Consider the following 25,219-nt stretch of genomic DNA (forward strand, 5'->3'; position numbering starts at 1 on the left):
GTATCGGGTATACCCGTACCCGTACCCGTACCCGCCAATTTTTTTTTTTTATAAATATAATATTTTTAAATTATTTTTTTAATTATATTATAATTATAATTAGGTTATTTCTTTATTTCATATTATAATAAATAATTACACATAAAAAAAATATTAAAATCCTTTAATAAAATTAAATTGAAAGTGGATATTAAATTAAAAATGGGAACGGGGACGGGGACGGGGACGGGTACGGGTACGGGTACGGGGCGGGTAAGTACATACCCGTACCCGTACCCGTACCCGTACCCGGTCAAACTGGGTATTTCCCGTTAAAGTCAGGACGGGTTCGGGTATTACCCGCAGGTACGGGTATATTTGTCGTCCCTAGTCCCAAATGCTCTTAATGAAACACGCATAAAAGTGTAATTAAAAAAAATTATAAAAAAAAAAAAGACTAACAAAGACTATGTTATTAGTTTTTCTCGACATATTTTCCAACCTCTTCAATAATAATTCCTTAGTCCTTAGTACAGTTACAGCCCATAACTTGGCCTTTAATTTGCCAATGCGCAAAAGGGCCCAGCCCATTTGAAATAGGCCCAATCGTGTTGAGAAGATTGGGCTAATTGTCCATTGTCCTAAGTTGAAGTCAGAATCCACACTTATTTATTACCAAAATAACAGAACCAGTACTTTTTCAAAACATGATTCGGTTCTACACGACCTCTGCAAAACCTTTTCATTCTGATCACTATTATAGACTTGTCCCTTTGATTGACTCATGCAAATCAATGCAACAAATTAAGCAGACCCATGCCCAATTAATAACCACAGCTCTAATCTCACACCCTGTTTCAGCCAACAAGCTCCTCAAGCTTGCTGCTTGCGCCTCTCTTTCGTATGCCCACAAACTGTTTGATCAAATTCCTGAACCAGACTTGTTCATTTACAACACCATGATCAAAGCACATTCTTTATCACCCCATTCCTGCCACAACTCCCTTGTGGTGTTCCGCTCGTTAACCCGCCATTCAGGCCTTTCCCCGAATCGGTATAGCTTTGTGTTTGCTTTTGGTGCCTGTGGCAATGGGTTGGGCGTGCAGGAAGGGGAGCAGGTTCACGTTCATGCCGTGAAAGTTGGTTTGGTGAACAATGTGTTTGTTGTGAATGCATTGATTGGAATGTATGGGAAGTGGAGACTAGTGGAGGAGAGCCAGAAGGTCTTTCAATGGGCTGTGGATAGAGACTTGTATTCTTGGAACACCATGATTGCCGCCTACGTTGGATCCGGTAAAATGAGTCAAGCTAAGGAATTGTTTGATGGAATGCAAGAGCGAGATGTTGTGTCATGGAGTACTATAATAGCTGGTTATGTTCAGGTATTGCTGGATTGGAAAGTAAACAAAATAATTATACCAACATTTTACATGATTGTCTTGTTCCTTTGAAGTGGACATTTTACTAGTATGCAGTTGAAAGTATATCATATTTTGTTGTATTAAACTTAATTTTTTATGGACTATGTCTAAAGTTGCTTCATGCTTATTATAGGTTGGTTGTTTCATGGAGGCTTTGGAATTCTTCCACAAGATGTTGCAAATAGGTTCCAAGCCAAATGCATATACCCTTGTAAGTGCTCTTGTAGCCTGTTCAAATCTAGTAGCCTTGGATCAAGGAAAGTGGATCCATGCTTATATTGGGAGGGCTGAGATTAAGATGAATGAGAGGCTTCTTGCTAGCATCGTTGACATGTATGCAAAGTGTGGAGAGATAGAATCAGCATCGAGAGTTTTCCTTGAACACAAGGTAAAGCAAAAAGTTTGGCCTTGGAATGCCATGATCGGTGGGTTTGCGATGCATGGAAAACCCGATGAGGCCATAAATGTCTTTGAACAAATGAAGGCTGAAAAGGTTTCTCCTAATAAAGTCACTTTCATTGCCTTGCTGAATGCTTGTAGTCATGGATATATGGTCGAGGAGGGAAAATTATATTTCAGATTGATGGTTAGTGATTATGCAATTGCTCCTGAAATAGAGCATTATGGATGCATGGTAGATCTACTTGGTCGTGCTGGTCTCTTGGAAGAGGCTGAAGACATGATATCAAGTATGCCCGTGGCCCCAGATGTTGCAATTTGGGGAGCACTGTTGAATGCTTGTAGAATTTACAAAGATATGGAGCGGGGATATCGAATAGGCAAGATCATTAAAGACATGGATCCTAACCATATAGGGTGTCATGTTCTATTGAGTAATATATATTCTACATCTGGGAGATGGAATGAAGCAAGAATGCTGAGAGAGAAGAATGAAATCAGTAGTGATAGAAAAAAGATTCCTGGTTGCAGCTCAATTGAATTGAAGGGGACGTTCCATCAATTCCTTGTTGGAGATCGATCCCATCCTCAAAGTAGGGAGATTTATTCATTTTTGGATGAGATGACAATCAAGTTGAAGAGTGCTGGGTATGTACCAGAATTAGGAGAACTTTTGCATGATATTTATGATGAGGAAGATAAAGAGACTGCTCTGTCTGTACACAGTGAGAAGTTGGCTATTGCTTTTGGATTGATGAACACAGCACATGGAACTCCAATTCGCATTGTAAAGAATTTAAGAGTTTGCGGGGATTGTCATCAAGCAACAAAATTCATCTCCAAGGTTTACAATCGAGTAATTATAGTTAGAGACAGGACAAGGTATCACCACTTCAAAGATGGATTCTGTTCTTGCAAAGACTACTGGTAGATAAGGGAAGTGCTACATATGTTAAATATGTTCAACATTCCTCCTTCCCTTTTTGCCCATCTTTGACACAATGGAGCATTTATTTATATGGCAAACTCATTCACATGTTGAGTTGGCAAGACAGAGGTATGATGAGAGGCTTTTTTAGCTAGCGCAAAAAGATAGGATAAGTTCCTTTGATTACATACAAATAAGAAAGCAATGATCACGGAAGGAAGAATTCCCTTTATGCTTAAAGGGTGCCCTCTGAGTTGTTTATTTGCATTGATGAACAGTTCTGCAATTGGCTTATTAAAGGGTGCTCTTGCTTTTTAATGCTTTTGTCTGATTCTTGAAGAACGCCCTCTATGACCGTCAATTATTTACAGTTGCCTGAGGTTTGTACACTTTCATTTCTATTATTATGTAGATGTACTGAACAATCAATAGCTTGATTATGCTAAATTGCTGTATAGCTCTTATTGACTATCTTGTATAGATCTCATTTTTCCAAAAACTTCTATTCTAACTTGGATATGTATCACTACCAATAGCTTTTTCTTTGAGGTTATTTCCTTAAACCAACATTATTTCAGTTTTATCATATTTTTTGGGTTGTATTGAACAACATAAAGCAGTAGTTTTCCACAATATTCATCCCTTAATTGTCGTTTTTGAAGTTGAAGTTTTCAGGTATTCGAGCATGTTACAGGCTGGAGAATGAGCAACTCAAAACTCCGGACAAAATAGATGTAGACGTTGGATGCTACGTATGGGGATGATTGGCTTGCTACGATGTCTATTTTAAGATTGTTTCAATAATGTTTAAATATTATACAATGTCGAAAATTATAAAGGAGAAATTATTTATTTAAAATCTTGTTATGAAGCTGTACTAGGGATGGCAACGGGGCGGGGCGGGTACGGGTTTCATGATACCCGTCCCCGTCCCCGCAAGTAAAACTCATCCCCATCCCCGTCCCCATACCCATCGGGTATGGATTTTCATCCCCATCCCCGTCCCCGTCGGGTATCGGAGATACCCGTACCCGTACCCGTACTCGTCAATTTTTTTATTTTTTATTTTTTTTTAAAAAATAATATTTTTAAATTATTTTTTTATATTATATTATAATTATAATTAGGTTATTTTTTTATCTCACATTATAATAAATAATCATACATAAAAAAATATTAAATTTTTTTAATATAATTAAATTAAAAGTGAATATTAAATTAAAAATGAGAACGGGTACGGGTACGGGGCGGGTAAGTACATACCCGTACCCGTACCCGATTCAATATATCGGGTTTTACCCGTACCCGTACCCGGTCAAATCGGGTATTCCCCGTCAAAGTCGGAACGGGTTCGGGTATTACCCACGGGTACGGGTATATTTGCCATCCCTAAGCTGTACTGTTTAATACATTTAATTTAAGGAATAATATTCTTTCATTTGCTCTCTATTTTTATCTGAATCTGGAAAATAGAAGCTGAAACTGTTTCCAACTTATAATATATTGAAACCAGACACTTTCCAACCTTAACAATGTGGGGCACCACAAGTTACGCGGGCTTGTCCACAAGCTTAAATACATATTAAAACAGGAAAGCAAAAAATAAAAAATTCTTATTGTTTTTTTAATTCCTATAAATCAGATTGCATGTCATTGAATTTCTAAAGATTATATAATACGACTGAAAAATATCTTACAGCTTCCAACTAATCAAAACTTTTCTTCTACAAAATTAAGCAGAAATATCACATACACGAGTTATACCACTATAATACCATTATGTACGTGTAAGACTGAGATAGATATACTTTCGGAGGCAATATTATAAAATCACACCATATTTACTAGAGCACTCAGTACTGACTGTTTCCATCACAATACAACTGAAAAGCATCTTATTTTATAAATTCCAACTGATCAAAACTTTTCTTCAAAATTAAGCATAAACATATTAAATACACGAGTATTATTGTGTGTGTGATTGTTAGACAGAGATACTTTCTAAGGCAAACTTTACAAAATCACTCCTCCATATTTACTTGAGCACTAGATGCTTCCATCAGTCCATTGCGTATCTGCTCACCAATATCCCTGACGTGGCCAGGTCCATGGGGTATAAAAACAGTGGTGTTCTTTGATGAGTTCCCAAGGTCTTTGATTGTGTCAAAGTACTGAGTAATCATGATAAGATCCATCACCTCCTTAGCGTTAGTGCCCTCTACCTTGTGAGAGAAGTTGAGGATGTTCTCTCTCAAGCCATCTGTGATAGCCTGTCGCTGCCTGGCCACACCAACCCCACCCAAATACTTGGCTTCGGCTTCAGCCTCTGCTTTTTTAACTAGCAACACCTTTTCAGCTTCTCCTTTGTACTCGCTAGCAAGTTGCATCCTTTGCGCTGTAAAAATATAATAAATCCTCAATAAATACTATTGCATGCAATAAAGTGTATCAAAATCTAAACCCAGTAATGTTTGGATTGGTGAAAAAGAATGGAATGAACGGAAATGGAATATAATGGTATAACGCTCCATGAGAAATACTAGTAATATATTCTCTGACATGCTATTTTGAACACACCTCTTATTGGTTGAGATTTATTGAAATACAAAATTTGGTGGCTCTCATATCTTATTTAATGAATCTCTATCATAATTTTAACTAGTAAGAGAGTGTGTTAAGAAGTGTGCGTTGCTAACACTCTTCTATGTTCCATATTTTCATTGTTTGAATTGATAAAATGAAGGTGGAATATAATGAAAACTAGTAAAATTTATTTCATCTTATTTCATTATTTATCTTTTCATTTTTCTTTCCCCACAATTCGGGAGGTATAAGATGGAACATGTATGTGCTATTCCATCATAACAACTCCTTTTAAACTAGAGAATTTTGATCTATTTCATCATAACATCTTCAAACAATGAAACGGAGGTTTTATTTTATTATTTCCCAATTTATTCCATCCTATCTATTTCCATCAAATTCAAAGGCTCTTGATCACTTTTATAGACAAACTCACCTAAGAGGAGTATTTTCCAAGGGAGAAACTATGATATAAATACATACATGTCACTGCTTGATATTTCCATAAAAAAAGGGCTCTGAAAACTATGGAGTAGTAGTATTACCTGCATTGATCTCATTCATTGCCTTACGCACAGCAGGATCAGGTATAATATCAACCATGAGTATGTGCTCTATACTATATCCATATTCTCCCATCACCTGATACAGAAACTCAGGAGATAAAGACATCAGTACGCAGATAAATAATCAAGCATATGTGAACAATCTTACAGTTATATCATATTTCAAAACAGATGCTTAAACATAAACTCTCATAGTTTCATTTATCAAACCAGCAATTTATAGTTTTAAAAGGAAAAGAAATAATTTTATACGTCACAAACAACTATGGTTCTCTTCACCAGCCAGTTTTTACATATTTCATTAAAAATGGCCAAAACTTTTATTTTTTTTTTCGTATTTTTGTGTGCAGCGGGGATATCTTCCAATTGATAGTTGGAAAATAATTACTTTCAAAGTATAGAGATCACAAAAGTAGGTTTAGTCTCTTCTAATTAAATATTTTCCGTACATACAACCAAGGAATCGACAGTATAAACAAAGCTTGCCACGTATTTCCTTCTCTCATCTTGGCGATTGATGAGTTTTATCTAAATTACTTCTGATCCAATGATTAAGATAGTCCAATTCGCATACAAAATAAGTCACTCACTTTTTTCAATAGAATAGCCATGAACTACATAAACAAAAGAAGTATGTTAACCTTTTCAAGCTCCTCCAATACAGCTTTGGCAACCTCACCCTTCTGCTCAAATAGCTGATCCAAGTTCATTCTGGGAACAATCGCACGCGTGACTGAAACACCAAACCACATAATTAAAACAATGAATTGACATGCATGCGTATAGAAAAAAGAAGCGTTAAAGAAGCAGAACCATCAAAAACATAAGCCTGGATCTGCTCCTGAGGGTTTTGCAACTCGTAGAAAGCATCGTCCGCGTTTTCCTTAATGACTCGGTATTGAATTGAACACAGCAACTGCACAAACACATTGTCCTGCACCGCAATTCGAAATTAAAATCAACTTGTATTCCTCTATTGTCCATCAACGTTCATATTAAAAAGGAAAAAAAAAAAAAAAAAAGAAATTGAGAAATTGAATAGGTTAGGTTAGGGACCTTGGTTTTGGTTTCGATGCGGACGTCGAGGGAGGAGATCCTGGTGGAGAGGATTCCGGCGAGGCATTCGCCGGCGAGGGGGTTGAAGAGGTGGAAGCCTGGTTGGGCGAGGCGGTGGAAGCGACCCCACTGTTCGACGACGCCGACGCTGGATTGACCGACGCAACCACAGAAGAGGCAGAACGTGTTTCCCATCGTTGCTTCTTTTGCTACTCCAAAACCACGCCTTCTTATTCCAACTCCCCAAATTAAAATAATTATATGTCAACACATTTTTTTATTTTTTTATTTTTAAAATTGTTTTTATGACAAAAATATCTTCACGTTTCAGAAAAATTTAGTTATTAAAACTGAAAATGAATCAAAATTTAAAAGCTAAAACTAGTAAATAAAATATTCATAAATCAAAATAAAAATTGACAAAAATTTAATAATTAAAAATGAATTTAATTTTAAAAAATTATGAAATTTTGGTTATTGTCCACAAAGTCTTATATTGGAACATTTTTATTGATATAAAATAAACTTATAATAAGAAATTCAGAATCAGCAGATGTTCCTTTAATTTAAACAATATTTTTTTTAAAGTTTAATTATCATTTGGTTTTTATAGTTTTATAAATTTTATCTTTTAATTTTTATAGTTAAGACATATTGGTTTAGTTTTTACACATACTATTTTTTATTATTTATTAGTTTTTATTATCTATTTTTATAGGAAATAAAAAAAATTATGTAACTATAAAACTAAAAAAATGAATTTACAAAATTGACAGAGATTAAGGTGGTCCATCTTTATAAGTGAACCACCATGCTCCACTAATTTTATCTTTTAAATTAATATGAGACTCAGCGTATTAGGGGGCACCATTCTCACTACATCTTAGCAATCTCATTTTCACATGATCACTGGTGTCTATGTTGGAAATTGTTTTGACTGAAAGTTTGCTGATGTTATTAGAATCATCGTATATGAGGTATTGTCTGCTTTAGTACTCGTTGAACCACTTCAATTTTGTCCTTTAAAAGACGTTTTAATGGGATAAGGAAAGAGGTATTAATAAACTACATTTAAACATACTAGAATAGAGACTATTCTCCACCATGCAACGTCGTGAGAGAAAATTTTTAACGATGGCACCATTTTTTCCCTTTCCCTCTTTGGGTCTGGTTTTTGTTTCGTAGGTTTGATGCAAAGGAGACAAGACAAGACAACACAAGTGAAGATTGCATGTAGCGATAGATGCAAACAAATGAATCAAGTGTATACCACTTGCAACAAAAGTGAGAGAATGCAAATCACAAAGTTGCATGGACACACAATGGGTGCGAAGGCATGCAACTACAAATCACAGTGGAGGCACAAAGGTGGATGGCAACACAAAGGTGCAACATGGTTGTGCAAGTGCGGACCACAATGTGGCCACACAATTGTGGACCGCAACTTGGTCTTGTGAGTGGTAACTACGACATAATTATAGACAAAGCAAACTATCCCACCATTTTTTTTCTCTTTTAGATTCAGATTCATGCCTCTACTCAATCTCTGGTTTGTTTGTTCTTAGTCTCATGTAGCCTTAATAAGGTTGCAATGATAGTAAATACAATCACGAAAATGGTGGTGACAGATATGGTTGCGGGCAAAGTTGGTCAATGGTCAAATGAAGTGAATAGAAAGTAATGATTTGGTGTAGAGTTTATGTTATTGATTTTAATATAACGAATGTTAATTGTTGTGTAACGACCCGCCATGGTCCCTACACTCAGTAAAATCGCACTACTAATAGTGAACAAAGAGAAATATTAAAACTAGATAACTCATACATACAGGTATATATATATATATATATATATATATATATATATATAAAATAAAATTATGTTTCTATGTACAAAATATAACACTAAATATGTACTGTCATCCAAATAATATCACCTTAATACCGGTCAAGCACGACTAGTCAACACTCCAACTGACTCCGACACTGTGACAAAACACCTGATCTCGTCAGCAATAGCCCCACCAACACTAACCTAACCCTGACCTGCTCCCATCGCAGTCCATCCACATGGAAACAGAAGGGTAAGCTAGAGTTCAATAAACAACCATGCAAGCATAATAATAAAATATCTATGCTACTCAACTATCAAATCATCAAATCATGAAGTCAAATACCATACACTTCATCATAACAACAATCATGCAATTAAACAACACATGAAAGATATCAATGCATATCTATCATCTAATGCGTCGTCACGCATACACCTAAGAGATTTCCCTAACAGTAGAGCAGTATAAGTGACATCCCAATCCTACCAAAATCACCCCAACTGTTTTCACGTCCAATACCCCCGCTTGGTCACAGCTAAACAGGATATAAATCATCACTCGGGTTTACTCGGATGATGTCACTTACACAATTGGAAGTCTGGTTTCACCGTCAGGTATAGCACAGCTGCGTATAGGTTTACCACGACCTTGGCATGCATTACCAAGTCACTTGTGGAGTTCGCCCACCGACTATCCGCAAAGAACCACGCACCTTCCCCAATACTTGGTTAAGGGAATAACCTTCAATCTCATACCCCGCTCCAACACTAGCTAGGGACTTAGAGGAGACTCACCCAAACCAGTAGCTTATTCAAGAACCACTCTCACCCAAAACAAGGGCCTATCTAAACACCACTCTCATTTATATTACTGGTCTATCCAAGCACCACTCTCAAGAAATTCTATGTGAGTTCTTCTAGTTCAAAAATATTTCCCTCTTCTTAAGTCCTAGGCTAGACACATGCCATAAGGCATCAACAATAATGCATCATACATCACACATGGTTAATCCACCATCATGATCAATATCATCCTCATATGAACATATACACATGTCATATCATATTTAAACATTCATACATGCCATTATCAAGCATACATATGAATCATACATCATATATCATCCATACATGATCAAATCTTCAACTTTAAACATGCATAAACATAATTTTCAATCAAAAACATCAAGTACATTCACGCCCGGCGCAGCCCACTCACGCCCGGCCTAACATCCAACCTGAGACTAGAGCTGTCAAAACGGGCCAACCCGGCCCACATGGACCGGCCCACCTTGACCCACTTTAAAAACGAGCCAACCCAACCCGGCCCACTTTTAATTTTCTCAAAAAAAAATTGGCCCAGCCCGGCCCACCACGGGTTGGTGGGTTATACGGGCCAGCCCACCAGCCCACCAAAAATTAAAAAATAAAAAATATCAACAAAATTTTAAATTTTAAATTAATTATAAATTAACATAATAGTCATAAATTAGCATAATTAATAGTCATAAATCATAATTCATCTTACAAAATTAAATGCAAATCATGATAAAAGTCTAAAATAAAAATTTTCAATATCCCATCATACAAAATTAATTACAAATCATACTTAAATTTTTATTGCAAAAAAAAATGGTGGGTTGGTGGGCTACCCGGCCTACCACGGGTTTAGCCCGGGTGGGCCGGGATGAAAGTGGGCCAGGTTGAGATATACCCACCTACTATAAAACTTCAAATTTTTTTTGCCTGGCCCGGCCCGTTTTCAAGGTGGGTCGGGTTGGCCCACAGGTCCCGGCCCACTTTGACAGCTCTACCTGAGACCCCTAAGCTCTTTCATGCCCGACACGATCAGCTTGTGCCCGGCCTAAACCCAACCCGAGAGTCCAAAATCTCATCCACGCCCAGCGTGAAATCCCCATGCCCAGCGTCCTTGAAGTAGAGACTCATAGGAGTCTCCACTCCCGGCGCACCCACCCTACGCCCGACGCCATCCAGACAGAGACCTCCAGAGGTCTCCACACCCGGCGCTTACCCTGGGCCCGATGCCTTATCAGTAAAACACCCACCAAGCCACTATTTGATATCACGCCCGGCGTGGTTCTCCTCACGCTTGGCGCGAATTCATCCAAAGACTCTCATTTACAATCGCACCCGACGCGACTAACCTCGTGCCCGGCGTGATCAATAAATGGTTTCTCTGATGAATGCACGCTCGGCGCCAAGAACATGCGCCTGACGCAAATTCATATAGCAACCTCCCAAAACTTAGAATTTCGCCTCGAATACTTGAAAATCAGGAAATCCAACCACATGCAATCCAAGAATTGAAACACATAGACTCCATACAACTAGAAAACAACCTCTAATTCAATATGGATCTACGAGACGCATCAAAATCACCAAAAATCCAATTTTTCGCAAAAGCCGTGAAAAATGAGAAATCCTTCAATTCAGCCATTGATTCCCAAGATTCGTGCCCCCATTGAGTTCATAAACTCACATGCACCCAATCAATCTACATTTTAGCTTCCTTCACCTAAAAAATTAGCTTAGAATCTCCAAGAACAGAGAAGAAGAAATTCTCTCAAAGCTCGACTCGCGAACTTCAATCCACCAATAGCAAGCTTCCTAGCCTAAATTTCAAGAGAAGACAGAAGAGATTAGTAATCTAGAAGAGAAAAGGAATCAAACAGATAAATTTGGGAGAGAAAGGAGCTCACAGACCCAGAGTCCTTCTCTCTAAAACTTCTATCTAATTTTCTTTGAGAATGAACTTATGAAGTTCCCTTCTCAGAGAAATCCTATATACTATTTTCTCTAGAGTCAACTAAACTCTGAAATCTACTCACTACGTTACAGTTGAGTATGATAAACCACTTGTTTAGGTTAACCCCCTAGGATTCATTTATAAAACTATAAAAAAAAAAAACTAAAAGGAGATGTTTATGTCGCTATAAAGGTTAAAAGTTAAAAAAATGACATGCATAAGAATTAAAAATGAGAAAAATTAATTATAAAAATTAAAAAGTAAAATTTATAAAATTATTTGAATAAAAAAATGTAATTAAACCTTTATTTTTAATAGCTTAAAAAAGAATGTAAATAAAATAGAATATAAAAACATCTTCAATTATAATATTAAAATCGAGTTATTAACCACTTTCTAGAGTGCTCCTTATTTACATCTAAGCTTTAAGAACACATGTCAATTTTCACTCCAATGCTAAAATTTATTTTCCCACACTTATATGCTTCGATTTACTGTTGAAATCCAATAAGATTTAGTTCTTATGAAAAAAATTAGTTCTCCATCTAAATGTCACATTAATTCACTTTAATGGAATAGAAAAATAACAACCATTCATTCATTTGAGATAGTTTAATAAAATAAAAAAAGTTATGTTTCGCCTTTTCTTTTATAATAGATTATAAAATTATTTAAATAGAGACTACAATGTTCCATCTCAAAAGGCTTGTATGTGTTTTTAATTAGGTGTTATAAATTGAAGATTTTTTTCTCCATATTTTTTCATTTTACTTTTTTAAATTATCTCATCATATATTATATAATGTTATACATAATTTACCAAAAAATATAATATTATATGTTATTATTTATAAAGCATTATATTATAATAATATACATTATATTCTAGTTAATTTCATGATTGTTTCACTTATTTTGCAAATGAAATTATTCTAACGTGACAAGTTGATGTATAATCGTTATACTTCAGATGAAAACTCCATTGACCCGTTATTTTTTTTCTTTTTATTTAATTAGTTTAATTCGATCCTATTATTAATTTTTAAAAATTATACCTGTCCAATTTAAAATATTAACTTCTCGTTACATGACAAAAAAAATCGCTATAATGTTGTTAGTTTAATTAGAAAAAATGAAAATATTATATTAGTAGATATATAGTTGAACTTTTTAAACATGTTATTAGAGTTATGTGTATGAAAAAAAAATTGTTAAAAGAGATAAAATTCACTTTGTTTATCTCTACTAATAAAAAAATTTAATTTCCAACTATTGATTCAATAGTATCCTTATATAGAAAGGAAAGGGAGAGAGATATTTTTATGTGACTCTCTTAATATGTAGATGATTGTAATGCAAATGTTTTCTCTAAACTTTGTTATGCATGTCTGAATTATTGTTTGAAATTTAAGTTGAGTTGAACTTAACTCTCTAATCAATTTTTAAAAAAATTAACACTATTCTAATTTTTTATTTCAAGTAAGGTTTGTTTGTAATTACACTCAACAGAATGTGAAAAAATATCAAATATATGAACGTTACGTTTGAAGTTGACTAACTAAGATTACAGATTTCCAATGTGAAATCAAACATAGTTACTATTGTTGTGAAAGTTCGTTAGAATAGCAACATCTTTCTCCCTTCCATGTTTAGTTTCTTTTAGGTACATAGCACCAATTGTCCTTACCATCTATTTTACAAATAATTTTCTAACAAATGTAAATAGTTTTTAAGACTATAAAGCAATCTAAATATGTTAAAAATTAGAAACAACACACGTCATAGCTGGAGTTAAAAGGGAAAGGGGTTAAGAAAATCAACCTCCCACCATTGTTTTTCATCATACTATAACTCAAATTTTGTTGGAGATTCTAAATCGAGCAAGAAGATGGTTATACTAATGTTTATAAATAAAAATAAAAAACAATAATTATCTAATAATTAATATTATAAGATTAAATTAAGCTCTTAATCCATTTTCTAACATATTCCTTTAATATAGTTTTAACTATTACAAAACTGAACTCATGTTATTGAAATAATGAATTAAATCTAGGCAAAATGTACCACATTAAAAATAAATTTCTCATTAAAATTGGAAGACATTTCAAACTAAAATCTTCCTACAACTAATATAACATGTTTGCTCCGATTTGAAGGAAAACTTTATCATAGTCCATGGAAGTCTATTTTATCATGACTGTGTGAGACAAGGTATAATTATTGAGCTTTCATTGATAAAAATGTCAAATTATATATATATATATTGGCCACTTAGTTCATTATTTTTTTAAAATTATAACATCTTCCTTTCTATTAAAATTATTTAGACACTTAGCAAACCATGACTTAGCTTATTGGGCACCCTCATTTGGTACCTCCATTGGATCAATTTTGAAGCCCACCCATAATCTCAAAATCTTATTGAGAATGACCCCTTTCAAGCCTTGTACTTTCAAACGATGTTCTCACAATTGGATCAGCTTAAATGGTTGAATTGGTTACACCAAAAATTGAAACCATATATATTTGAAATATTTTTGTATTTGACTCAATAAAAAGGGGTCAACTCGGTCTTTTAGCTTTGTTTTCAATCTCCGGTATATGAACACATTACACAAGGGTCACAAATGGTGGCAATTATACAGGTTTGTGTTATTGTTAGAAAATCAATTTAATATTTCTAATTTCTTTAATAAAAATGTAGGATTTAACATAATTTTATTTGGTATTTAAATTATTGATTTAAAAAATATATATATATAGTCTCTTTTTTAAATCAATAATTGTTTTGTTGCGCTCTTCCTTTTTCATTGTGACTCTTGGTCCTTCATGTTTAACTACTGCTACTTCAACATCCACCTTCCACAATATCCCTTCACATTGTTTCCCATCGTCATGTTCACCATTTCCACCACAACATTTTCATTCCTGCTACCACACAATATCAATAGAAAATGCAAAAACAAATAAAAGTAAAACAGAAAAATAATTTAGCTGGATGTGCCAGAAAAATCTAGATTCAAAATGAACAAATTATATTTTGTGACAGTTGCTTAATGGTTATAAAAAGTGCTTTCTATATTATTTACTTGTTAAACCAATATATAAAATTTTACATTATTTACAAAAATGCCTCAATTTTTTTAATATTGGTTAGTTGTCTATTTTTTATATAGAAAATTTTATATTATCTACAAAAATATCATTGTGTCATTCTTTTATGGCTAGTTGATTGGAATTGTCATAAAAAGTCATCATAAAATACTATTCTACATTAATAATTACAAATTTAATTAATTTAACTGTTATATTTATTACTTAAATTAATTAGATTAAATATATAATAAAAAAAAGTCTAAATGTATTTAAAGTATATGTAGATATCTAAGATTAAATTATATATCTAAAAAAGTTTAAATCATGTAAAATTTGATATATGTAATAAAAATCTAATATTCCACATAATTCAATATTTGAATTAATTACATTTTTATTATACAAAAAATATAATTTCACACACTACAAGAAAAATATCATATAATGATACACACTTTATAGTGACACAAAAATTGTCACTAAAAACTACTTTTACTTACATAATAAATACAATATATGTTGATATATTGTTAAAAAGTGTGGACATAGACTATAGTGACACAAAATATATTGTTAAATCTGATTTAATATCAACACTAAAATTGTGTGTAGCTATATATCAAATAGATATATACATATATATAATGTACCTATAGTAACACTTTATATGTCACTATATGTAACATTTCTTATAGTGACAAGTTTCAACTCCTTGAGATCCTTGAGAACGATTCAAGGAGATGATCCAAAGAAGAAGAAGGAGAAGTGTTGCTCAAGCTTGAACCAAGTTCCTCAGGTAGAATAAGCCTAAGCTTAAAGCTAAAAAGAGGATAGCTCAAGACAATCTGGAGAAGAGCTCTCACAAGAGGACTTTCGGCTAGGGAGAGAGTTGCTAAAGAATGCTTTCATATAATACTCTAAAGTGTCAAATTACACACCTAAGTAGATATATATATATATATATATATATATATATATATATATATATATATATATATATAAGCCTAAGAAGTGTGTGGAGGAAGTTAGCCTAACCTAAGGTTAAGCTAAATCATGGTATGGTTTAGATTAACCTTAGGCGTCAAATTTGAATTCAAAATTCAAATTTGGACCATCCAAATCCCCACCCATGTGCTACCACCATGTGCCTACTTCATTTAAATGTGATTTATAATGCATTTGAGTGGCATTTGGAGCATGCCATGTGCACTAATCCACATGGTCGATCACATGGTCCCAAATGCAATTCAAATGTAATCTAAATTACATAATAATGAAGTTGCACATGCACATATTCAATTCTAATCCTAAAATGATCGAATACATGACCCAAAAATAAGCCTATTTTACTCGGTCAAAATACAAGGCCCGTAACTAAAATTACAAACCCAAGTGGGCCAACCCTAATCTACATGAACTTTAGTATACAGTTAGCTAAAAAGCACTATGAACTTTTTCCTGGAGTTAACTCAATCCTTCTCTAATCTCCTGACTATCATAGCCTTAGTAATTGGGTCCTTGGCCCATAGACCTCCATCACTTAGTAAGACAAATTTAGCTACGAAGCGACACCAATAACAAGAGCAAAACATCGGTGATCACTTAACTACAATCCAATGTCCAAGTCATTGAATATTTAATTTAATAGAGTAACAAAGAATTAGAGAATGTGTGTATACCTGTGATAGCATGAAACTATTTTATAGTTATCAAATAGATAAACTTACTATCCTATGTAGACAATAATTAGTTAATCTTAACATGACTAGATCAACTTAAATGTGACCGAGTTGGTCCAAATGTGACTAAATCTCTTAGAATAGTGGATTTAAGTCTAATTCAACTCTACAAAACTGGCTTGTAAGGTGGGGGTTGCTTTCCACTTATATACTATTCAATTGCCTAATCTCTAATCGATGTGAGACTTAAATTTTTCTCAATACACTCTTTCACGTCCAACACTACGCATTGCATATGGGAATTCAATCTCGAGAAAAAAAAATATAATATGAAAAAAGGTTTCATTTTATTTTTTGTCGTTTTTGTGTCCACGATGTCTCAAAACTAAGATCAAATGCATGAATGCATACGTAGTTTTTACGTGTTTGAGATAATGAACCTTATGGATACGCCATACGAAGTTTCTTTTTTTTTTTTCTTTCTGCATACTTTGTATGCTTGATTTCGTACACAGAAAAACAATGGTACAGTATAAATTGTACGTACGACAAATTTTATAAATGAGGTATGCTGATCCATACTATAGCATGCACCCTCCATCTCCATGGATGCACGTACCCAAAAAGCATCGACCACAATCTATATATAGTCTAAAGACACACATTTATTTAATTATTTCCCCCTTATTAATCAGATTCATCATGTTATCCTATTGGAGCTTGCACGGAAAAGGGGAATGGTTATTTGAATTATTAATTTTTATGGGATATTAAATATGGAGAAAAGTTAGATTGAACACTTCCCACGAGGTCCAGCAATTAATTGCATTGCACAGAAGCAGACAAATGAGTATGATCATATAATGGAGACCATTAGACAGAAAATTAATCGATGGGGTTCGCATTGTTAACAATGTTTTTGGTAGGGGAAGCAACTTGATGTGATCTAGATCTGTGTTAGGGTTTCCCAGAGCATAAAGAATCAAACAAGGCTTCTAGATGTACCATAGCAAGCTATTTTCACCTTCCAAACAATTATGTATGCTACCTTTAATTTAATGTTTGGCGTTGGCACGTCTCTAGGGTCTTCCAATTATATATATTTGTTTGCATGTGTGTTTCTTTTGGGTAATATATATAAGAGATTTATTATTGATTCTTATATTACATCATCTATATTATTTGTATATTTTTTTTCATTTTATCTTTTTTTATATGCAAAAAAAATAAAGAATAATAAATAGTATACTATTTATTATTCTTTTTTAACAGCCCGTTCTCCAAGCAGAACGACCCGTACTGAAAGGAGAACGGGCTGTTCTGACTCCGTTCTTCAAAAATTCTTTTTTAATAATCTGGAACGGCCCGTTCCAGTTTAATTTTTTTTTCTCGCCCAGAACTTTTAAAATCAGTTGTAAACCAACCGATCTTAAAAGTTAACTTTTAAAATTAGTTAAATAACCGGTTTTAAAAGTTTAATTTTTAAAATCAACTCTTTTAAAATTGGTTACAAAACCGATTTTAAAAGTAAAAAATAATCGATTTTAAAAAAATTATTTATTTGTTAAATTGCATGTTCTTGGCCGTCAAGATATTTTAGATAAAAAATTAATACTGAATATTTTATATTCTAAATATGTTAAGTACTTTTTAAATAAAAATATTTTAAACTTTTTATCACATATTTATAGATATACAATTTAGACGTATAGATTAATTAGTGTGGGATTATATAATATCATTAAATAAAAAATTTAGAAAGAGAATTTTGTTATATATAGTAATCATAAGTTTTTTTTAATGGAAATGATGATACATATATCGGACATTACAGCTCAGCTACAATGGTAAAATATTTTGGAAGCCATACAGTGACGAAGATATTGTGTTTGGGCATTTAAATTATGCTTTTAAATGATTGTTTTATTATTGAATGGAAGCTCAAATTATTTGGGGCAAAGCCGCGAATTAGGGAAGACTTATGTCTATTGTCAACATTTTAAAAGGTTTAAATATATTTTTAATTTTTTTAATTTAAAATAAATTTTTTTAAAAAATTAAAATTATTATTTTTAGTCTTATTAATTTTAAAAAAAAATCTTATTTTAATCTTTATATTCAAATTTTGTTAGAAAACTTATCAAATATTATCATATAAAATCTTGAGTTGTCAAAATGAGTAACCCAGCTCGATTCGATCCAGTCTGACCCACCACGGGTTGGGCTATAAGTCGACCAACTTAGGTCGGCTCACTTTTAAGTGAACTTAAAAAAAAACCTGGCCTAGCTTACTATGGACTAATAGGTTAAATGGGTTGACTCACTTAAATTAAAAAAATTAAAAAAATTATTAAATTTTATAAAAATTATATATTATAATCCTATATTTTAGAATTACAACTATGTTAACAAATAAAATAAATAAAATGTCAAAAAGGAATTAGATATTATCCACAACCAACTTATAAAATCAAAGTTGTTACATAAAATATTGATAAATAATATCAAATCGACACTAATTATCATAATTCACAACTAGTATGTACAAAATTTAGTAAATAGTATAAATGTATAATCACATAAATTAACATTTAGAAATATAAAAAGTAAAATAAAAAATATAAAAATATATTAGGTGAGCCAATTCATGAGCCAAGACAAAATTTTCTGGCTCAACTCGATTCAAACTCGTGATGGGCCAAGTTGACTCATAAGTTTTAACCCACTTTGATATAGCTCTAATAAAATTTATCTATTAATGTTCCTATTAGTGAAAACATCATAATAAATTCAATTGATATTGTATAACTATCTCAATTTATTACTTTCAAATATGTTATTGATGATCTGATAGACTAAAATAAGATTTTTTAAAATTACAAGAACTAAAAACAATTTTAAATTTGATAGACAAAATAAATTATCCCAAATTTGTGGGACAAAAAATATATTTAAGTCCATTTCAAAATTAGATTTTTTATTTGAAACAAATTGAATATGAAAGACTAAGTAATGTTCTGTTTAAGACTTATTTATTAATATTTTTAATATTATTAATTAAATTTTTTAAATCACAAATTTTATAAATCAGTATCTTGTTTAATAAATCTCACTTAATTTAATGGTAATATATTTGCAAAAGTATGTGACTTTTAACTAATAATAAAGAGTATTAAAAATATTAAAATCAATTATTAACATTTCTCAAGTTAATAAATTCAAAAGTTATGTATTAACACACACAAATAAGGATTATAGTTTAGTAAATATAGTTTTGAAACTTATTACATGGACACTTATTTAACGAAAGCTACTTAAAAAAAAATGAAAAGTTGTAAGTTTATTCTTTTTAGCCAAACTATAGATTAAGAATCGACTATTAGAATAAACAGCTAACTTACTTAAATATTTATTTGATAAAATTTCTCAAATAAAATTGAATAATGTTATAAAAAGAGATAAAATAGAGAGAATAAATAAGACAATATGAGAAGGAGAAAAAAATTTGATTGATACATTGTCTATGGGAGAGGACTAGTTTATTTATAAATACATATATTAACTGAACAATTACACAAAAAGAGAATAATACATAATGAAAATATAAATTATAATAATGTATATTGAATATTGGTATCCACTAATTGAGTCATCAATTGTTACTCATAAAGAAGCTCCTTTAAATAGTCCCCAAATTATATTTATAAGTTTTAAACATATGGTTTTAAGTATTTGCATCGGTATTAGTTAATAAAGGTTGCTCTAGTTGGTAAGGAACAATATATATATAAAATTTGGATTCGATTTTTATTGATCTTAGAATTTTATTAGTGGATAATATGTAAGTATCTATATAAGCGTTCATAAAGTTTCGAGACCTACCCTAACTTGATAAGTTCTCGTAACAAACTCACTTAAACTTTATATATATATATATATATATATATATATATATATATATATATATATATATAAGTAAATTTAAACTTATTGAAGAACTTTCTAATATCATAAAAGCTCATATCTGTAAAGAAATGTGAAACCTCACACACTTAGAATAAAACTTCATCTCTAATTCATTAATAATTTTTAGTAAATTTGAACTTATTAAGGAAATTTTTAATATCATAAAACATACATTTTTAAGACAATGAAGCCTCACACACTTAGAATAAAATTTAATCTCCAATTCAATTTATTGTGTAATGGTCTATATTCAATCCATAGTTTTAAAACTTGAATCGAACTAGTCAGTCTAATCGGTTGAATTCAAACCCACACCTATGTTCGATTCGAATATGTTTTCAGATTGTTTATATAATCAACCCATGTTGATGTCAGCAATTTGGTTAAAAAATAACTTCTTAGTCCAACCAACTTGCTTTTTTTTTAATTATGAGGAGGGCCAAAAAAGACCCTAAATTACATTATGCACTTTATGAGTGGAACAAGCATCCATAACATCTTTCAAAAGAAACAAAACACTTCTAATAGAAGGTCTATTAATCACATGCATACCAATTGCTTACATATGTGCTAAAGAGGAAAGAAAATCCAAAACATCATTAGCCTTCCTCAGTACATGAAGGATTAACATCCCATTCTTTTTGCATCCAATGATGAATAATGCCAACAATAGGAAAACATGGATGGTGTGGTAGAATACCAACATTAACAAGGTGAATTGATAAGGAAAAATCACTCTCAATGATCATCCTTCTAACTCCTTTATCCTAAGCAACTTGAAGGGCAAATAAAATACCCCAAAGCTTAGCCAATAACACATTAGAAGACCTCAACTTCTTGAGAAACCCAAACTACCATTGCCCTAGATGATCCCGAGCTACACTCACACAAGTCACATGCAATTTTATCATTCTCACTAATATATTTGTATTAAATTTTAGAACACCTTACACTAGAGGGATCCAAACCACATCCCTCGTCACAAAATCATTGGCATGACTGAACTAGTGCCTTGCTACAGTCATACAAGAATAAGAGGATAGCGCAAAAACCACCTTGTTTTGAGTTGGCCAAATAGAATTGCTAGTAACAGAAAACAAAATACTCCATGGAATCCCTTTGATCATCCTATGCTCATCTTTCAAATTGTGTATGATTCAAGTACTCAAATACCCATTAAAAAAGTATCGAGGGGAGGTGTTGCACCCAATCACGGCCTCTAAGTAGATGAAGAGTATTTTTGACACTCTACACAAAGGATAACTTGCATCCAAGCAAGATTTCTCTATTATCTATAAACATATTAGTCATAATACTATCATGAAGGGCCTTCCAAAGAAAACAACTCTCTTGGCTTGATATTTAGGGACCAGATAAGCCGCTATATTTCAAACCTTCTGCTTGAAAAATTCCCCTCCAGCAACCTATACACAAATTGAGTAGAAAAGCTATCATCAATTGTAAGGGCCCACACAAACTTATCCCTACCAAGAGTTGAATGGGGACCTACCATTCCCAAAATTTCCTCTCTATAAATATGTGGAAGAAAATACTAAAATCATGAACATCTCACATACCACCAACCAAACAATAATCACAACCAATGAGAAATAAAGTATTGCCCATAATATCCTAAAGTGCCATATCTTTCAACACTATACTAGAAGGTAACCAACGATCCAACCAAAATCTGATGGTAATCCCATCCCCAAAGGAAATCAAATTGCTTTTTAAAAAATAGCAACATACCTCTCAAAGTGATGCACTTTGCATGTCTGCCAAAGGTGCTCACTCTGTCCAAGAGTGTGCTTACAACATGCTTCATTTCATTCAAATCATTAAAAAGGGAATTGATTCTTAAGTTTAAAAAATTCGTGCTTACTTTGTCCAAAAGTTTGCTTTAATTAATTAATTATATTATTAATTATAATGACTAATCCGATTTTTAAAACATTGATTAAATCTATATGCTATTAGTATTGGTTAAGATAGAATTAGTTGCTAGATTAGTGGAGTTGTGCTTTTTGTTATTTGTTGGTTAATTAATTTTGTTTTAGTAGTTATAAGAATTAACAGGTCTTCTATTCTTGTTAGTATCAATCTCTCTTGTATAAATTCATATTTTTACATTTCAATAAAGTGAGGTTAGTTCCAAAAATATACTTCAATTCTTTGAATCCCATTCACAACAAGTGGTAGCAGAGCCTTGTTCGACCAAGTGACTAATGATCGACTCAAATGAGTATTGAGCAATGGAATTCATTGTAGATGCCAAGAGTGAATTGACTATTGGGTTAGTGAGTTTTACATCGGGGAACACTTCATCCAAAGGTAGTGAGTAAACCACACAAGTGAACTTGACACCGCATCATAACCCAAAACCTTAAGGTATTAGGTAGGTGGATCTTCTCATTTATATACTACTTAACATACCAAACTTTAATTGATACGGGACTCACTTTACACTTGAACTCCAACACTCTCCCTTAACTGTGAATCTCTTCTAGATGGTCTGTTTTTTCCTCAAGCAAAAGTCTTTTTTTCATCCATGAGTATTTAATGGTGACCTACTTACACCACCGTTGCACATCAACGAGACACATCTTCCACATCTCTAGGGAGAATTTTCAATACAAGGATGATCTCATTCTTGGATCCTACACCAATTCACTATTGGCGTCTATAACTAATTCCATTGCTTAATACTAGTTTAATAAATCAGTCATCAGTCATTTGTTCGAACTAGACTTTGATACTATTATTGTGCACCCAGGGTTTTCTACACACATATCTCCACATTGGTAAGATATTGTCCACTTTAGGCCAAAATCCTCGTGGTTTTACTTTTTGTCATCTCCCAAAAGGTCTTTTAACAATGAAGATAATTGTGTGTGTATATAAACCCATTTCTATCCTTATGTTCTAAGGACATGGGACTTTGATTGCTTCCTAATAACCTTTTTCTCAAACAAAAGATCATGATTTACCTCCTTTTTGTAGTAGAAGTTATATATCAATCTATGAGTATATTCGATTGTGGCCAATAAAGCTTAATTGCACTCTAAATACTTGCATTATTGCTCCATTATTAATTCACGATAGCAGAACACGCCTTCTAACCCTCTATGTTATTAGGTAGACTCTCTTCCATATATGGACCCACCTTTAAAAAGGCTTTCAATACAAGGATGATCCCACTCTTGGATCCTACGCTCTTAAATCTCATTCCAATTCCATTATCTAAGCTCTAATACCATTGTTGTGCACCCAAGGATTTCCACACACACATGTCTTAACATTGGTAAAATATTGTCTACTTTTAGACTAAGCCCTCATGGTTTTATTGTTGGTCATCACCCAAAAGGTCTCTTAACAATTGAGACAAGTATATGTGTATATAAACTCATTTCTATCCTTATGTTTTAAGTGGGACTTTAATTGCATCTCGACAACCTATGTAAGGCTATTAGCATAAGATCTTTAAGGTTCAGAATGTACAATGGTGAAGAAAGGGTCCTAAGTGATGTTAGGCATGTTCCAAAATTGAGAAGAAATCTTATTTCTCTAGGTACTATGGATAGAGAAGCGTATGACTACAAATGCAATCATGGTAGTCTTGATATCCTCAAGAAAGGGCAACTAATCATGAAAGTAGTGAGAATAAATTGGCTATATTCCCTTATTGTTGGTCAAACAATGGTAACATACTTTGCCAACATTGCCACTAATGACAACATGAGACTTTGGCATCACATATTGGCTCACATAAGCCAAAGAGGGATGGAAGAATTGACCAAACAAGGTACCTTTGGTCAATGTTGAATTGAACCCCTAGAATTTTAAGAGCATTGTGTCATTGGAAAGGCAAAAAGGATTAGGTTTCCAACAACAACCACATCATTAAGGAACCTCTTGATAATATACATCTAAACCTATAGGAACTAGCTAGGACTGAGTCACATGGAGGAGCAAGGTACTTTCTTCCTTTGGTTGATGATCATTCACGAAAAGTTTAGGTTTATCTCCTTAAGTATGAGAATGAAGCTATAAATATGTTTAGGTTATGGAAAGTCTTAATTGAAACTCAAATTGGGAAAAAAAAACTCGAGACAGATAATAGACTTGTTTTGTGATGACAAGTTCAAAAATTTATGCAAAAAGAGTGGGATAGCTAGGCATTTAATCCTGAGGGGAACTCCACAGTAGAATGGCTTGGCAAAAAAGGTTCAATAGAACCATTCTTTAGAGTTTAAGGTGCATGTCGAATCATGCTAGATTACCAAAGACATTCTAGGCTAAGGTAGTAAGTATTGTTGTATACTACATAAACAAAAGTCCCTTAAAAGCTTTGGGGTTCAAAAACCTCTCAAGAAACTTAGAGTGGAAGGAAGACCAACTATGATGAGCTAAAGACCTTTGGATGCATTACATATGTCCATCTTAAGTAGGATAAGTTGGGGCCAAGGGCTCTAAAATGTGTACTCATAGGCTACCCTACAGGAGTCAAAGGTTACAAGCTTTGGTGCCTAGAATTTGGATACAAGAAGTTCATAGTAAGTAGAGAGTTAGTCTTTAATGAGTTTTAAATCGCAAATTTAATTGTCTCATTAAAGCCCATTGAACTATAGAACATTCAAGCAGAAATAAAGACTAAAGAATCTATCCCTAGTCAACATAATTCTACTATTGATGAAGATGAAACTAAAGGTGCAAACAAGATCCTAGATTAGGAGCAAGCAAGAGATCTTCCACATTAGGACTACTACCTTGCTATAAATAGAAAGAGGATAATGATCAAAGCTCTTATAAGGTGTGGCCATGTTGACCTAATCTCTTTTGTTTTCATAGCTGGAAAAGTGATTGAAGAGCAAGGTGAACCTCAGACCTATGAAGAGGCCACTACCAACATAGGTAAGGCTAGATGGATTGCTATAATGGAGGAA

The 25,219-nt window shown here is 32.9% G+C and overlaps 2 protein-coding genes across 5 annotated transcripts; one reads left to right on the plus strand and one right to left on the minus strand.

The window, feature by feature from the left end:
• The first annotated feature begins 625 nt into the window (after positions 1 to 625).
• LOC109806938 (pentatricopeptide repeat-containing protein At3g62890) lies at positions 626 to 4,174 on the plus strand. 4 transcript variants are annotated; one of them, XR_014433562.1, is made up of 3 exons: positions 626 to 1,361; positions 1,534 to 3,107; positions 3,390 to 4,174. XR_014433562.1 is itself a non-coding variant. In XM_020369468.3 (2 exons), exons 1-2 carry the CDS (start codon positions 687 to 689, stop codon positions 2,728 to 2,730), a joined length of 1,872 nt encoding a protein of 623 aa, XP_020225057.1. In that variant the 5' UTR covers positions 626 to 686; the 3' UTR covers positions 2,731 to 3,586. The 4 variants fall into 4 exon arrangements, 1 of the variants encoding a protein (XP_020225057.1); XR_014433563.1 differs by having other exon boundaries at positions 3,396 to 4,174; XR_014433564.1 differs by having other exon boundaries at positions 3,403 to 4,174.
• Positions 4,175 to 4,549: 375 nt separating this feature from the next.
• LOC109808204 (SPFH/Band 7/PHB domain-containing membrane-associated protein family) lies at positions 4,550 to 7,167 on the minus strand. Its single transcript, XM_020371096.3, has 5 exons — positions 6,933 to 7,167; positions 6,690 to 6,810; positions 6,518 to 6,609; positions 5,856 to 5,952; positions 4,550 to 5,122 (listed from the first exon to the last, which is right to left on the minus strand). Exons 1-5 carry the CDS (start codon positions 7,125 to 7,127, stop codon positions 4,749 to 4,751), a joined length of 879 nt encoding a protein of 292 aa, XP_020226685.1. The 5' UTR covers positions 7,128 to 7,167; the 3' UTR covers positions 4,550 to 4,748.
• Between the last annotated feature and the right edge of the window lie 18,052 nt (positions 7,168 to 25,219).

Source organism: Cajanus cajan, chromosome 1 (genome assembly GCF_000230855.2).
Source record: "Cajanus cajan strain Asha chromosome 1, NIPB_CcT2T_4, whole genome shotgun sequence".
NCBI lineage: Eukaryota > Viridiplantae > Streptophyta > Magnoliopsida > Fabales > Fabaceae > Cajanus > Cajanus cajan.

Bases quoted from the DNA above. Each gene is read 5' to 3' on its own strand.
- LOC109806938 (XM_020369468.3), top strand. From the start codon at position 687: ATGATTCGGTTCTACACGACCTCTGCAAAACCTTTTCATTCTGATCAC. The intron at 1,362-1,533 runs GTATTGCTGGAT...TGCTTATTATAG, and splicing joins TAATAGCTGGTTATGTTCAG to GTTGGTTGTTTCATGGAGGC.
- LOC109808204 (XM_020371096.3), bottom strand. From the start codon at position 7,127: ATGGGAAACACGTTCTGCCTCTTCTGTGGTTGCGTCGGTCAATCCAGC. The intron at 6,610-6,689 runs GTTCTGCTTCTT...TTGGTGTTTCAG, and splicing joins CCAGGCTTATGTTTTTGATG to TCACGCGTGCGATTGTTCCC. The intron at 5,953-6,517 runs GTTAACATACTT...TTTCTGTATCAG, and splicing joins TATTGGAGGAGCTTGAAAAG to GTGATGGGAGAATATGGATA.